Source organism: Podarcis cretensis, assembly GCF_951804945.1.
Source record: "Podarcis cretensis genome assembly, chromosome: 10".
Taxonomy (NCBI): Eukaryota; Metazoa; Chordata; class Lepidosauria; order Squamata; family Lacertidae; genus Podarcis; species Podarcis cretensis.
In genome coordinates, this window is record NC_137179.1 from 12,133,604 (window position 1) to 12,148,372 (window position 14,769).

Consider the following 14,769-nt stretch of genomic DNA (forward strand, 5'->3'; position numbering starts at 1 on the left):
GCCAGACCAGAGAGAGAGAGAGGCAGGCTCTGGTGGAGTGAGCGACGAGAACCATAGTGTCTCGGTTTCTGCGTGTGATGCAGAGGGAAGGGAGGGACAGATGGGCTTTGTCAACCTGGGAAGGGAGCCCATCTAGGAAACTCTGATCCTAAACTCCTGCTTCCTTGTAGCTGTACACAATGTCGTTTATTGTACAAAACTCACATATACATGTACAAAACTCACATACAGTGGTACCTCGGGTTACATATGCTTCAGGTTACATACGCTTCATGTTACAGATTCCGCTAACCCAGAAATATTACCTTGGGTTAAGAACTTTGCTTCAGGTTGAGAACAGAAATCGTGCTTCAGGATGAGAACTTTGCTTCAGGATGAGAACAGAAATCAAGGCCCCATTAGCAAAAGTGGTGTCTCAGGTTAAGAACAGTTTCAGGTTAAGAACAGACCTCCAGAACAAATTAAGTATTTAACCTGAGGTACCACTGTATACGTACATTAGTAATGGATATGACCTCCACTATTTTTAAGCAGCACTTGAACACGGTTTGGCATGGAGTCTACTAGTTTCAAACAGTCACTGTTGATTTTTGGATCCTTGTACCACACTTGAATCAGTGCCTGAATGAGCTTCTCCATAGTCGTACAGTCTACAGCACGGAGGCAACTTTTGCATATAGCCCACAAATTCTCAATGGGATTTACGTCCGGGGAATTCCCTGGCCAATCAAGTACCTGTATTTGCTGCTCTGTCATGAATTTCTTCACCGCTTTCGATGTGTGACAGGGGGCTAGGTGCTGCTGCAATATCCCAGTGCCATCAGGATACCTCTTTTCTAGCTCTGGAATAACTCTCTCTCGTAGAACCTCAATATATTGCGGCGAGCGCATCATTCCTTCCGTTGGCTGCAGGCTTCCGACACCATAATAACCAACTGACTTTTCGTGTTCGTTTTGAGTACAGGGTTACGAGTAAGATAGGAAACATGGTTTGTTTCAATTAATTTGCAGAAGGGTGTACTCATTCGTGAGATAGCCTTTGGGAGTAAACCTGGGGGGACGGGGGACCCGCTGCCTTTTGGAACATTTCTGGAAGAAGAAAAGGCTAAGGAGCAAACCCTACACAAATTTGGAGCGCAATCCCTAAGATGGTTGGATTGCGCCTTGCATGCCTCCTTCCAGCAACTTCTGTAGCCAAGCTGGTGTCAGTTGTCTTGCTCTGCTTTCCTTTGAACCACATCAGCAAGGCCGAGGGGGAGGGGGGGGGTCTTGTTGTCTGGGCAGCCCAGAACCTCCAGACACACTGTCCACCGAAAAGCTCACCTCTGTATATAAAAGTTCCATTTTTAAAATATACTTGGAGTCGAGTGTGAATTTCATGCTCTTTATTCAGCTTATAGCAACAATGAATGAAACTATCCCCAAAACGTCTAGCTGTATATACATTATTTACACAATGGGCCCCACGTGATTGGCTAATTCCGGGCTGCTCCTGCAGGCCAATCAGGTTGCGGATTCACCTCCTCCAGAAGCCTGACTGGCTGCTCCTGCAGACCAATCAGACTGCAGCATTTTGGATCCTATTGTTCTGGGATTCAGCTCAGTACATAACAATTTTGCTATGGCTAATAGACATGGATAGACCTGTCTTATGTGAATTAGCCTTGCCCCCCCACTTTTAAAGCCATTTAAGCTAACGGTTATCATCACGTCTTTGCGGCATCACATCTTCGCTTTTGCACTGTGTAAAGAAATCCTTTATTTTGTATGCCCTGAACTTCCTGCCATTAAATTTCATTGGATAACCCTGCGTGGTAATATTACACAGTGGAGCAGGTACTGGCACTGGGAGATTCTGGCCCCCTCCCCCCCCCCACTTTTGGGCATGTGTAATAAAGGGGAAACATTTTGTCAACTGGTTTCCACAGTTCTCCAAGAGATATTCTGTACCCTTAGATCTTCTGTTGTGTTTACTAAACTATGTAAAAGAGCACACAAGAGTAAACCAACAAGACCAGGCTCTATATTTCATGAGTCTAGATGGAATACCTGACTCATGCCAAGGTGTGTGTGTGAGAGAGCAAGAAATCAGATGAATAAATTCGACTTAATGAGGAAGTTAAATATTGTTAAACTAGAGGCTCTCCTTAAGGAGGGAGAGAGGTTTAGCAGAAGTATTTGTGAGTGGAACATGGTATCTTGCATCAAAGGAGAGTTGGGAATTTCAGGGCAGGGAACTGATCATGTGCACCTACATGGATATGAAATTAAGGTATTCAAGGAAAATTCAAAAGCTTTAAACAAAATGAAGAACACGTCAGATACCAGCTGAAGTACCTGCAGCCTTTTAGTTTCATTGACATCTGTCTATAACATTTATTTTTTTTGCTCTGTAATGGTAAAATGGTTTATTTTTTATATAAAAGATTTAAAAATTAGTTCTTTAAATATGGACGCTCTTAATATTTTGGACATGTAGATTGTGTATTGATAATCTGCACTGGTAAAGTTTATTTGAAAACGACTGCAGAGATGAAGTCAAGACCCTAGCCCTCATTGTGCCCTGAGAAGTTTCCCATCCACAGTTTCCCTAACAAAGGATGTAGCAGACCAGCATCTGCAGCAAGGTGTTTGTTTATTGTTTTCAGAGCGCCCTGCATAACTCCTCCATCTTGGAAGCGAAGAGCACCAGCGAAGAGGAGGGGAGTGCGGACAAAGTTTTTGACAAGAGCTCCAGCATCTTGAAATCTGTTTCCAGAGGTACTCAGTCAAGCTTTCTGTGCGCTGACTGTTGAATAATGGCGTTGGTTTAAAGCAGGGATGCGGATATAGTCAAGGAATCATAGAACTATAGAGTTGGAGGGTCATCTAGTCCAACAGGAATATTTTGCCCCATGTGGGGCTCAAACCCACGACCCTGATATTAAAAGTCTCTAACAACTGAGCTGTCCCAGAACTGGCCCATGTGTTAATAACAAACAAACAAACAAACAAACAAACAAACAAATAAATAAATATAATAATTTTTTATTTATATCCTGCCCTCCCCAGCTGAAGCTGGGCTAAGAGCGGCTAACAACAGTATAAATTACACAGTTTACATAAAATCATGATCATTTAATTGAAATACATTCTAAAATCAATTCAGAATCAAATTAATGGCAACCATTGGGCTAGAGTTCTATGAGGATTACAGAAGGAGGGAGTCAGGCTGTGCCCTGGCCAAAGGCCTGGTGGAACAGCTCTGTCTTGCAGGCCCTGCAGAAAGATGTCAAGTCCCGCAGGGCCCTAGTCTCTTGTGACAGAGCGTTCCACCAGATCGGGGCCACAGCCGAAAAAGCCCTGGCTCTGGTCGAGGCCAGCCTAACCTCTCTGTGGCCAGGGACCTCCAAGATGTTTTTGTTTGAAGACTGTAAGGTCCTCCGTGGGACATACCTGGAGAGGCGGCCCCGTAGGTACAAGGGTCCTAGGCCGTATAGGGCTTTAAGGTGTTGCTGGACTCCAGCTCCCCATCGTCCCTGGCACCTGTAGACATGATATATATTAAATGTATCAATTAAATATACTTTGACCCCAGGAGATGGTGTCCCTGTGGAACACCCCCCCCCCTTCACATGTCAAGGAGATAAAGAACTACACAACTTTTAGAAGGCATCTAAAGGCAGCCGTGTATCGGGAAGTTTTTAATGCTTGATGTTTTACTATGTTTTTATATATGCTGCAAGCTGTCCAAAGTGGCTGGGGAAACCCTACTAGATGGACGGGGTATAAATAATAATACAGTGTTACAGACATTTCAGGTTACAGATGCTTCAGCTTACAGGCTCCACTAACCCAGAAATAGTACCTCGGGTTACGAACTTTGCTTCAGGATGAGAACAGAAATCGTACAGCAGTGGTGCAGTGGCAGCAGGAGGCCCCATTAGCTAAAGTGGTGCTTCAGGTTAAGAACGGACCTCCAGAATGAATTAAGTACTTAACCCGACGTACTACTGTAATAAATAATAATAATAATAATAATAATAATAATAATAATAATGTTTGCCTTTTTAATTCAGTCATTGCAACTGATAATTTCTGATACAATCGTACCTCGGTTCTCAAACGATCGAAAACCGGAAATGAGTGTTCTGGTTTTCAAACACCCTTTTGGAAGCAGCTTCCGGCAGCCAATCAGAAGCCACACTTTGGAAGTCGAATGTTTTGGAAATCGAACGGACTTCCGGAACAGATCCCATTCGACTTCCGAGGTACGACTGTATCTGGAATATATTTACTGATACTTTGCAGTCAATGTTTTTGTCAATGTATCGTGCCAAACATGGCCAGTGTTTGTTCTCCACTCTGTGATTTCTGCATTGCAGGGGGTTCGACTCGATGACCCTTTGGGATCCCTTCTGATTCTACAATTCTAGGATTCTATTTGTATATAAAGCCCGAATCAATTTGGGACCCCAAAAATAAATAAATTAGGGGTCAGCAAACTTTTTCAGCAGGGGGCCGGTCCACTGTCCCTCAGACCTTGCGGGGGCCGGACTATATTTTTTGGGGGGGAAATGAACGAATTCCTATGCCCCACAAATAACCCAGAGATGCATTTTAAATAAACGGACACATTCCACTCATGTAAAAACACGCTGATTCCCAGACCGTCCGTGGGCCGGATTTAGAAGGCAATTGGGCCGGATCCGACCCCTGGGCCTTAGTTTGCCTACCCATGCCCCAGACAGTTTGGGTAAGGTCATTAATAAAAGGTATTTCCATTAACACATCCTCCCTGTAGCTATCTAACACAGATTATAGCCAAAGGCTAACTTGCCACAAATAGAAGGGTATTTACGGTGTACTTTATTTTGTGCTGACTCACTCCCACAAGTTTGCTGACTCACGCTTGACCAGCTGCAGGGGGCAAGCACACCCAAATCAACCCTTTCGTATCCTTTTTCTCTGCATGCATAAACTTGCATACACTAACAGTGGGTGGGGTTTTCCTCCCCCAGTTCACATCTCATCCCTGCGGATCATTGGCACCAGCGAATCCGAACCTTTGGAAGAGCACGTCGTGGATTTGAACCAGTTCATGCCAGTGGGCGGAGTTTACCATTTCGATGCCCTGAAGCTCCCGCCTCAAGCCAAACTCGTCAAAGGCTGGACCATGGTGGAAGTGAGTTTCATCTTAAGAGGAAATGAGTTGAAATGTGCTTTGCTTGCCAGAAGAGCCCTTCTCACCTGGACACTGGGTTGTTGGGGGTGGAAGGCAAGGGAGAAGATCCATGAGGACTAGGTAAAGGTAAAGGGACCCCTGACCATTAGGTCCAGTCGTGGCCGACTCTGGGGTTGCGGCTCTCATCTCGCTTTACTGGCCGAGGGAGCCGACGTACAGCTTCCGGGTCATGTGGCCAGCAGGACTAAGCTGCTTCTGGTGAACCAGAGCAGCGCACGGAAACACTGTTTACCTTCCCGCCGGAGCGGTACCTATTTATCTACTTGCACTTTGACGTGCTTTCGAACTGCTAGGTTGGCAGGAGCAGGGACCGAGCAACGGGAGCTCACCCCGTCACGGGGATTTGAACTGCTGACCTTCTGATTGGCAAGCCCTAAGCTCTGTGGTTTAACCCACAGCGCCACCCGCATCCCGAGTTCAAAGTACTGGTGTTCAAATTCTTATACAGCTTGGGACCAGGATCCAGAAAAGATGGTCTCCTGTGCTCTGCAGCAGAGGGAATGTTCTAGATGCTGCCTTATCAGAAGGTCTGTTGTGCCCAATGTAGGAACTTGGCCTTTAACTTGGTGGCCCCTTACCCTTTGAAACTCCCTCCCACTATGTATCAGACAGGCGCCATCTTTGTTGTTGTCATTTCAAAGCCTGTTGGAAACCTTCCTTTTTAAGCAGCCTTTTCAGTGGAGATTTTTAAAATCTCATTTGGTATCTGCATTGGATTTGAAATTCATTGTTTTTGATGAGATTTTTCTTTTTAAAAACGTGTTTGTATATGAAGGATTTGTTTATATATATACCTTTTACTGTGGATTTCACAGTCCTGTTATCATGAAGCGGCTTCACGGGAAGCGATTCATAAATGAAATTTGGCAGAGGAGGGAGATTCGGGTTCTTCTCCAGCTTAAGTTTTGATCTGGAGGGGGGAAAATGTTTTGAGCTTTAGCCCCTCACATCTGAAATGAGCGGCTCAGGCTACTGAAATTCGTACTTCCAAGCCAATAAATATATTTGGTTGCTTGGGAATGCAAATCAGAAGTGAGCCTGACTCGCTGGGTGAAATAGGACCATTTTTCAGACCGCAGTGATGTTTCATGGTGCAAAATCAAAGACAACTGTAGACAACTGAGTGATTCTTAACAAACACGGCTGTTGCGTCTTCTCTGCTACTTGCCAAAGGTGCTGGATACAGGCTTGGAGATCTATCCCTACGAGGCAACATGTGACGAAAACGAGGATCCTTCTTCCGTGACTGTAGGGCTCACGGTCCGGCTGCTTGACAGCGTGATCTATTTTGAGGAGCCTCTGATTGCAAGATGGGATGCCAAAGGTCTGATACGCCCATAAATGGCTGATGCAACCAGTTGCTCAATTCCAGCCTTTATCTACCTGGTGACGCCAATGGAGGGGTAGAGCGTTTGCAGGGGGAGAACTGGCGGATCGGGATTGCTTAACCCTTTCTCGCTCCGTCAGTTCTCCTCTGCCACTTTTTCTCCATACAATTATTTTTTACCTCTAGCTGCCTTGCAGGTTACAAATAGGCCTCTGTGTGTGTGTATAGAAATCAGTATGAGTTGCACACCTCCTCCAAGAAAAGGGTTAAGCACCTCCTGCCCACCTCCCCACCAGACCTCTAAATGATGCCCAGAGGCATTCCTGGTAAAGTGAAGATGGTAGACAGCTAAAACCTCTGTCTACACTTTGCAGTGCATTTGAATGCTTTATTAAAAGGATAGAAACAATACAGTGGTACCTTGGGTTACAGACGCTTCAGGTTACAGCCTCCGCTAACCCAGAAATAGTACCTTGGGTTAAGAACTTTGCTTCAGGATGAGAACAGAAATCGTGCGGCAGCGGCAGCAGGAGGCCCCATTAGCTAAAGTGGTGCTTCAGGTTAAGAACAGTTTCAGGTTAAGAACGGACCTCTGGAACGAATCTAGTTCTTAACCAGAGGTACCACTGTATACCGTTTCAGAATGAGTAAACAACGGAGGGGGAAACAGCTTCGAACGTGCCACAGGCAGGCGTCAAACGCGCAACATTGGGGAACATTTGTCCTGAACATTTCGGGGGAAGGGAAGGATGTCAGAGAACGTGCTTTGCTAGTTTCTGTCCTGGGGAATCTCCAACTAAAACGGGGTGAGGAACAAATTCTGGCCAGTGGGCTGGATTCTGACCACCCCACCCCCCGCAGGTCATTTTGAAGGTTGCCTACTCATCAGTTGCTGAGATTAGAACGATCTCAGATGACCCAGAGTAATGTTTTGCTTTCTGAATAATATCCCCTGCATCACTAATTTGAATTCAGACCAGCAGTGGCAAAGTCGTATTTGTGCTTTCGGCCTTCCTGTAAGCGTTGATCCAAGCAGGGCTTGCTAATCAGCATTGACAGGAAGCCCCACTTGCAAAAGGAGCAATTGAGAATGCATAGTTCTTGGTCGATCCTTTGCAGCCATAACTCTATCTGCCCCACACCTGCTGTCACATGTGGGGCAGATGGGCTGGGGACTGGGGGGGATTGGCCTCATGGGTCCAGCTGGGACCTGTGCCCGGTCCAGTTTTGCTTCCAGGCTGGTTAATAATAATAATAATAATAATAATAATAATAATTTATTTATGCCCTGCCCATCTGGCTGGGTTTCCCCAGCCACTCTGGGCGGCTTCCACAGAGACCAATAATACACTAAAATGTCACTCATTAAAAACTTCCCTGAACAGGGCTGCCTTAAGATGTCTTCTGAATGTCAGATAGTTGTTTATTGCTTTGACATCTGGTGGTAGGGCGTTCCACAGGGCAGGTGCCACTACCGAGAAGGCCCTCTGCCTGGTTCCCTGTAGCTTAGCTTCTCGCAGCGAGGGAACCACCAGAAGGCCCTCGGTGCTGGACCTCAGCGTCTGGGCAGAACGATGGGGGTGGAGATGCTCCTTCAGGTATACTGGGCCGAGGCCGTTTAGGGCTTTAAAGGTCAACACCAACACTTTGAATTGTGCTTGGAAACATACTGGGAACCAGTGTAGGTCTTTCAAGACCGGTGTTACGTGGTCTCAGCGGCCACTCCCAGTCACCAGTCTAGCTGCCGCATTCCGGATTAGTTGTAGTTTCCGGGTCACCTTCAAAGGTAGCCCCACATAGAGCGCATTGCAGTAGTCCAAGCGGGAGATAACCAGAGCATGCAGCACTCTTCCTCAAACAAAACCCTCTTCCTTTGTTCCTTTGAAAGCCAAATACTGGAGAACGGACGACATTGGGGATGTGGTGTACAACATGCAAGAGAAAGAGATCGCTTTCAAAATGAACGGCTTCTTCACCGTAACGCTGATGCAGGACGCTCACCTCAACATGCCCTACCAGTCGTGGGAACTCCGGCCCAATGGGACCGACGAAGCCTTCCTCACCATCCTCACCACCTTTGCTGAGGTCCAGATTCAAATCAAGGTACGCAGCTACATCTTGTAGCCCAATTCCGTCTGTATGTTAACTAGGAAGGAAGTCCTGCACAATGCAATGGGACTTAGGGCCATAGCGTTTGCAGGATCATAGAGTTTGCAGGATATTTCAGGGGCCTTTTTAGAGCTTTTTAAAAATAAAAACTTTCCTTTTTTACTTTTTTTAAAGAAAAAGTATTCCTCTAGCCCTTTTACAAGAAAAATAGGTGTAGGGAGAATTCTACCCTACTTCTTATCCAGTACATTGAGTGGTTAATGTGCATAACAGCCAGCCATTGTGCACATTCACCAGGCCTCATGTAGAACGTGCCCATAATCTGTCCATTAGGTTGTGAACCGCCCTGAGATCTATGGATGAAGGGTGTCAAACAAATTTAATAAATGAATAAAATAAAATGAAATGAAATAAAATAAAGGGGGAATTGTGCACATTTCCCAGCCAATATGCATAATCTCCAATAGGTGTGTGATCCGGGGAGGGAATGCAAGAGTTTAGCTTCCCAGTGGCCTGTGGTTCCCTGGCAGATAGATGCATCCTATCTGCCCTGCATACTGATTGGTAAAAGGTAAAGGGACACCTGACCAGTAGGTTCCGTCGCGGACAAATCTGGGGCACGGAAACGCCGTTTACCTTCCTGCTGGTGCGGTTCCTATTTATCTACTTGCACTTTGAAGTGCTTTTTTAAAATAATATTTATTAAAAATTTTAAGGGTTACAAAAAGCAAAAGTAAAAACACCATATTAAACAAAAACAAAACAACACATCACAATAAGGAAAAAAGAAGTAGAAGAAAAAAACCACAACTAATCTTCCCATAACTTATCTTTCATTTGCTTGTTTCCTTGACCTCCTCACACCTCCCTTTTGTGTATTCTAATTCGGTTAACTATTTCAGCAGATCCTTTCAATCTTTTCCAATTTTTGTTCTGTAATTTATCTCAATATGATGTAACTTTACTTTCCCTCCTTTCACCAATTAACAGTCTATTTTTTCCTAAACCCTTATAACATTTCTGCTAAAACCACATAACTTCATTCCAACATCCTTCTAACATTCATTAATTTTACAATGTTTCTGTAAATAGTCTTTAAATTTCTTCCAATCTTCCTCCACCGACTCTTCTCCCTGGTCTCGGATTCTGCCAGTCATTTCCGCCAGTTCCATGTAGTCCATCACCTTCATCTGCCATTCTTCCCGGGTGGGTAGATCTTGTGTCTTCCAGTACTTTGCAATAAGTATTCTTGCTGCTGTTGTAGCATACATAAAGAAAGTTCTATCCTTCTTTGACACCAATTGGCCGACCATGCCCAGGAGAAAGGCCTCTGGTTTCTTCAGAAAGGTATATTTAAATACCTTTTTCATTTCATTATAGATCATCTCCCAGAAAGTCTTAATCCTTGGGCATGTCCACCAAAGGTGAAAGAATATACCTTCAGTCTCTTTGCATTTCCAACATTTATTTTTGGGCAAATGATAAATTTTTGCAAGCTTGACTGGTGTCATGTACCACCTGTAGACCATTTTCATTATATTCTCTCTTAAGGCATTACATGCCGTAAACTTCATACCTGTGGTCCATAACTGTTCCCAGTCAACCATCATAATATTATGTCCAACATCTTGTGCCCATTTAATCATAGCTGATTTCACCGTTTCGTCCTGAGTGTTCCATTTCAACAGCAAGTTATACATTCTTGACAATGAAATGCTTTTGAACTGCTAGGTTGGCAGGAGCAGGGACCGAGCAACGGGAGCTCACCCCGTCGCGGAGCTTCAAACCACCAACCTTCTGATCAGCAAGCCCTAGGCTTTGTGGTTTAACCCACAGCGCCACCTGCGTAGTGGTTCTTAAATTTATTATTTACATCTGCAATGTAGAGTTAGGTACAGGGTGGCCACCTGTATCCTTTTACAGTCAGGGGTCCTGAATTGGCTGGCATTGGGTTTTTCAGCTGCTTTTGCCGCTGTGCTCTTCTCCATTTGACTTGCTGTCGTGGGCTTGTTTACATCCATGCCCACATCAGAGACTCTGGGAGAGAAGGATGTGGCACACCAGCTCCTCTCTGAGAATAGCCAGGAATGTGGAATTGGTGGTGTCAGAGCTGCCTCTAGGTCCCAGCTCACAGAGGACCAACGCTAGGCTGTCTTTATGTACGAAAGTCTTTATTGAGGTTCAGTTTCCATTTCAAAGCCGCAGTGCGCAGCTCTACGTCTTAAACCCTAGACCGGCGAAGTACCGTCTGAGTCTCCTCCCCTATGACACCAGTTTAAGATCCTAGCCCTGCTCCACCTTTTACGCTGCTCTCTCCTCCTCTGGGTCCTCCTGCCCGCTGGGGCATTGCCCTTTCTGGACTCTTCCGACGCTGAGTCGCTTAGCTCCTCCCCCTGCCTCCGGTGGGCTTTAGGACCCGGTTCCCAATCCTCGTTCTCTGCTGTCCCGCGCTCCTGTACATTTGAACTTGCCTCTCGCGCCAACCCAGTGACCTTTCTCCTAACCGTTACACTACTTCTGTCACTGCTTCCCTCTTCCGGGATACTGGCCGGATCTGACCTTCCCTCCGTTGTCTGACTCTCCGATGGAGGTGTGGTCAGCCCTGCCTTATCTTCTCTCCCTGGTGGGGAATGCCCTGGCCCCGATCCTTGGGACTCTTCCCCCCCACTCTGCTCTGGTGGGGAAGCTGGTCCTGATTTCCAACTACTGCTCTGGGAGTCCCTGCTGCCCCCTTGCTCCTGGGGCGTTCCCCTTGGGAACCCCCTACCCCTGGCCACTGGCGCCCCCTTCTGTGAATCTTCCGATTCGCTGGAGAGGCTCATGGAATCCCTCGGTCCACTGTCCTCTTCTCCTACGCTCCCCTTGGATTCTTCCCCTTCGCTCTCCATCTCCTCTCTTCCCTGTGCCTCTGCTGCTGAACCCCTGACAGGTGGCTTTCAAGATGTTTCCCGTCTACAACTCCCATCATCTGTGACCTGTGGCCATGCTAAGCTGGGGCTGATGGGAGCTGGAGTCTTAACAGCACTGTGCATGCTGCAGATTCGCCAGCTGGCAATGCGATATTCCCCTATACTCCAGAAGTAACCCTTCTCTGCTGTAAGGTGGAAAGTGCCCTTCCATCTTCTATTTGGGAGGGCAGAGGATGAAGTGTGCATTGGCTGCCAGATGTTTACGGCATGAAGGCAGCAAACTCCACCCCCATTGTTCTGCCCGGACGCTGAGGTCCAGCGCCGAGGGCCTTCTGGCAGTTCCCTCATTGCGAGAAGCAAAGCTACAGGGAACCAGGCAGAGGGCCTTCTCGGTAGTGGCGCCCACCCTGTGGAACTCCCTCTCACCAGATGTCAAAGAGATAAACAAGTACCTGACATTCAGAAGACATCTTAAGGCAGCCCTGTTCAGGGAAGTTTTTAATGTATGACATATTAGTGTATTTTTGGTCTTTGTGGAAGCCGCCCAGAGTGGCTGGGGAAATCCAGCCAGATGGGCGGGGTACAAATAATAAATTATTTTTATTATTATTACAAACTGATGATAACCCTTGTTTTGCTCCCGGAGGCAGCTCAATCAGTGTATGTTAGCTGGAATCACCACCATGGAAGACACCACTCTTCTCTCTGACCTGAGAGGGGTGTGGATGAGCCCCCTAGCTCTCACCATTGCTCTGAAGAGGGCTGGAATGAACATCTTCCCAGCGGAATACTCTCCTAAGTATGTCTCCATCAACAAAAAGGTAAGAGACCAGGGCTAACTGTCTACATCCATTCATATTTTACTTTTGGTTGCAATGCCTCATTTTTCAGAAGAGTCTGGGGCAGCGTATAAAAAGCGTGAATGGAAACGAAAAGCTGAGCTGCCAAATAGATGACCAGGAAGGTCAAAACGAAACTTGAGTGGAGAAGGCACTTTAGCTTAAAGTATTGCTGTGGGTTAAACCACAGAGCCTAGGGCTTGCTGATCAGAAGGTCAGCAGTTCGAATCCCCGCCATGGGGTCAGCTCCCGTTGCTCGGTCCCTGCTCCTGCCAACCTGGCAGTTCAAAGTGTCAAAGTGCAAGTAGATAAATAGATACCGCTCCGGCGGGAAGGTAAACAGCATTTCTGTGCGCTGCTTTGGTTTGCCAGAAGCAGCTTTGTCATGCTGGCCACATGACCTGGAAGCTGTACACCGGCTCCCTCAGCCAGTAAAGCGAGATGAGCTCCGCAACCCCAGAGTCGGCCACGACTGGACCTAATGGTCAGGGGTCCCTTTACCTTTACCTTTTATCATTGGAAATTATGCAAACTCTCAACTACAGATGGAGAATTGCACCCATTCAGCTTTCTTAAGCAATCTGAGCTGATTCGTGTTCAGAATGGATTTTGGGCTCAAAAAATGAAGCAAATGCATTTTGAAGGGTGTATTTTAGGATAAAATACATTTAGAAATGTGTGCATTGACCCCCCCCCCATATTTAAATATATTCTGTGCTAGAATACAGAACTTAGATATGAATTTCTGTAGCCCCATCAGCCCAGGCCAGCATGGCTCCATTATCCAAGGGTGGTGAGAATTGTTGCCCAGCCAAACCTGGAAGGCTAGAGCTTCCTGCAGCTCTGCCCCATCCTCCTTGCCTTTATATGTTGTTGGCATCTGTCTGTCTCGAGAGACAGTGGAGTGTACCTCCATGGGAGAAGTCAAACTGAAGCTGGATAGCTCAGTTGGTTAGACCATGGTGCTGATAACGCCAAGGTTGCAGGTTCGATCCCTGTATGGACCAGCTGGATATTCCTGCATTGCAGGGGCTTGGACTAGATGATCCCCAGGGTCCCTTCCAACTCTACAGTGCTATGAAGTGACCTCCCTGGGGGTGCAAGGCTAGGCAGTGTATACGGAGGTCCTTTGGTGCCCATATGAGAAGACCCCCATCTCAGCCTCATTGATGTGAAAAGCAGAGCAAGACATTTAGTAGCAGCTTGGCTGCAGGAGTTGCCGGAAGGAGGCATACAAGGTGCCATCCAACTGTCTTAGGGACTCCACTCAGGATTTGTATAGGGTTTTCTCCCGAGCCTTTTCTTCTCCCAAAGATATCCCAAAAGGCAGTGGAGCTTTAGGGTTTTCCTTCTCCTAGAAGGAACCTCCCTTCCCAGGTTGATGAGCCCCATCTGCCCTTGACTTCCTTCTACAGCGTGTGCAGAAACAGCCTTCTTGACTGCTGGACGCACTATTGGTCTTGTCTGCTCAATCCGCCGGAGCCTGTCTTTGCATGCAATAATAATAATTTATTATTTATACCCCGCCCATCTGGCTGGGCTTCCCCAACCACTCTGGGCGACTTCCAACAAAATATTAAAACACAGTAATGCATCAAACGTTAAAAGCTTCCCTAAACAGGGCTGCCTTCAGATGTCTTCCAAAAGTCTGGTAGCTGTTGTTCTCTTTGACATCTGGTGGGAGGGTGTTCCACAGGGTGGGTGCCACTACCGAGAAGGCCCTCTGCCTGGTTCCCTGTTATAACAAGTAAACATAGAGTGGTGGTTTGTGTTTGCATGCCTCATGTTGAGAGCGATGGCTAACATTTATTTTATTGATCTGGGAGCATCGAGTACAAAGATCACACCTTCCATTAAAGAGAGACGATGTCGAATGCTTTCAGGTGGAGGGGTATTTCAGTCTTCTGTTTCTTCTTGTTTTTAGACACTTTTAGCAGAAATCACCAGTTACCAGCAAATGGCACTCATCGCATCTTCCTTTGCCTTCAGCTGGAGCAAGTGGAACTTGCTGAGCGGAGAGGAAAATGTGGTCTTCAGGGTACGTATGGGCTGTGCTACTTTTGGTTTCGTTTTCAAGCTCCCTCCCTGCATTCTACAAACAGGAGCAGGCAGCTTTCATGTGCCTTGCCCTCATCTACTGTGCAAGTAGGTAGCCATTGGTGGTGGTCGGGGGGGGGGGGCAAGGTAGGAAGAGAAGACCACCTGGTAGAGGCATTTTGCCCTCTCAGAATCTGAACATAGACACCCAGTGCTGATGGTGAGTGTGCTGTCATCGTTAACCCTGCGTCAGGGATCAGAATGGTGCCTGGCTTCCCCTTTGGACTCTGGGAAACACAGGGTTAAGCAAACCAAACTTGGGTC

At 46.6% G+C, this 14,769-nt stretch overlaps 1 protein-coding gene across 4 annotated transcripts in view; it reads left to right on the forward strand.

Annotated features, from left to right (window-relative positions):
- The window catches only part of DNAI7 (dynein axonemal intermediate chain 7), a 28,806-nt gene that overhangs the window by 12,605 nt on the left and 1,432 nt on the right, over positions 1-14,769 (forward strand). For all 4 annotated transcript variants that reach the window (XM_079992421.1, XM_079992423.1, XM_079992422.1 and 1 more), the window contains 6 exons: positions 2,649-2,760; positions 5,001-5,164; positions 6,398-6,548; positions 8,440-8,654; positions 12,220-12,390; positions 14,333-14,446. In XM_079992421.1, the coding sequence (XP_079848547.1) occupies positions 2,649-2,760; positions 5,001-5,164; positions 6,398-6,548; positions 8,440-8,654; positions 12,220-12,390; positions 14,333-14,446 (927 nt within the window). The remainder of the gene's footprint in view (positions 1-2,648; positions 2,761-5,000; positions 5,165-6,397; positions 6,549-8,439; positions 8,655-12,219; positions 12,391-14,332; positions 14,447-14,769) is intronic.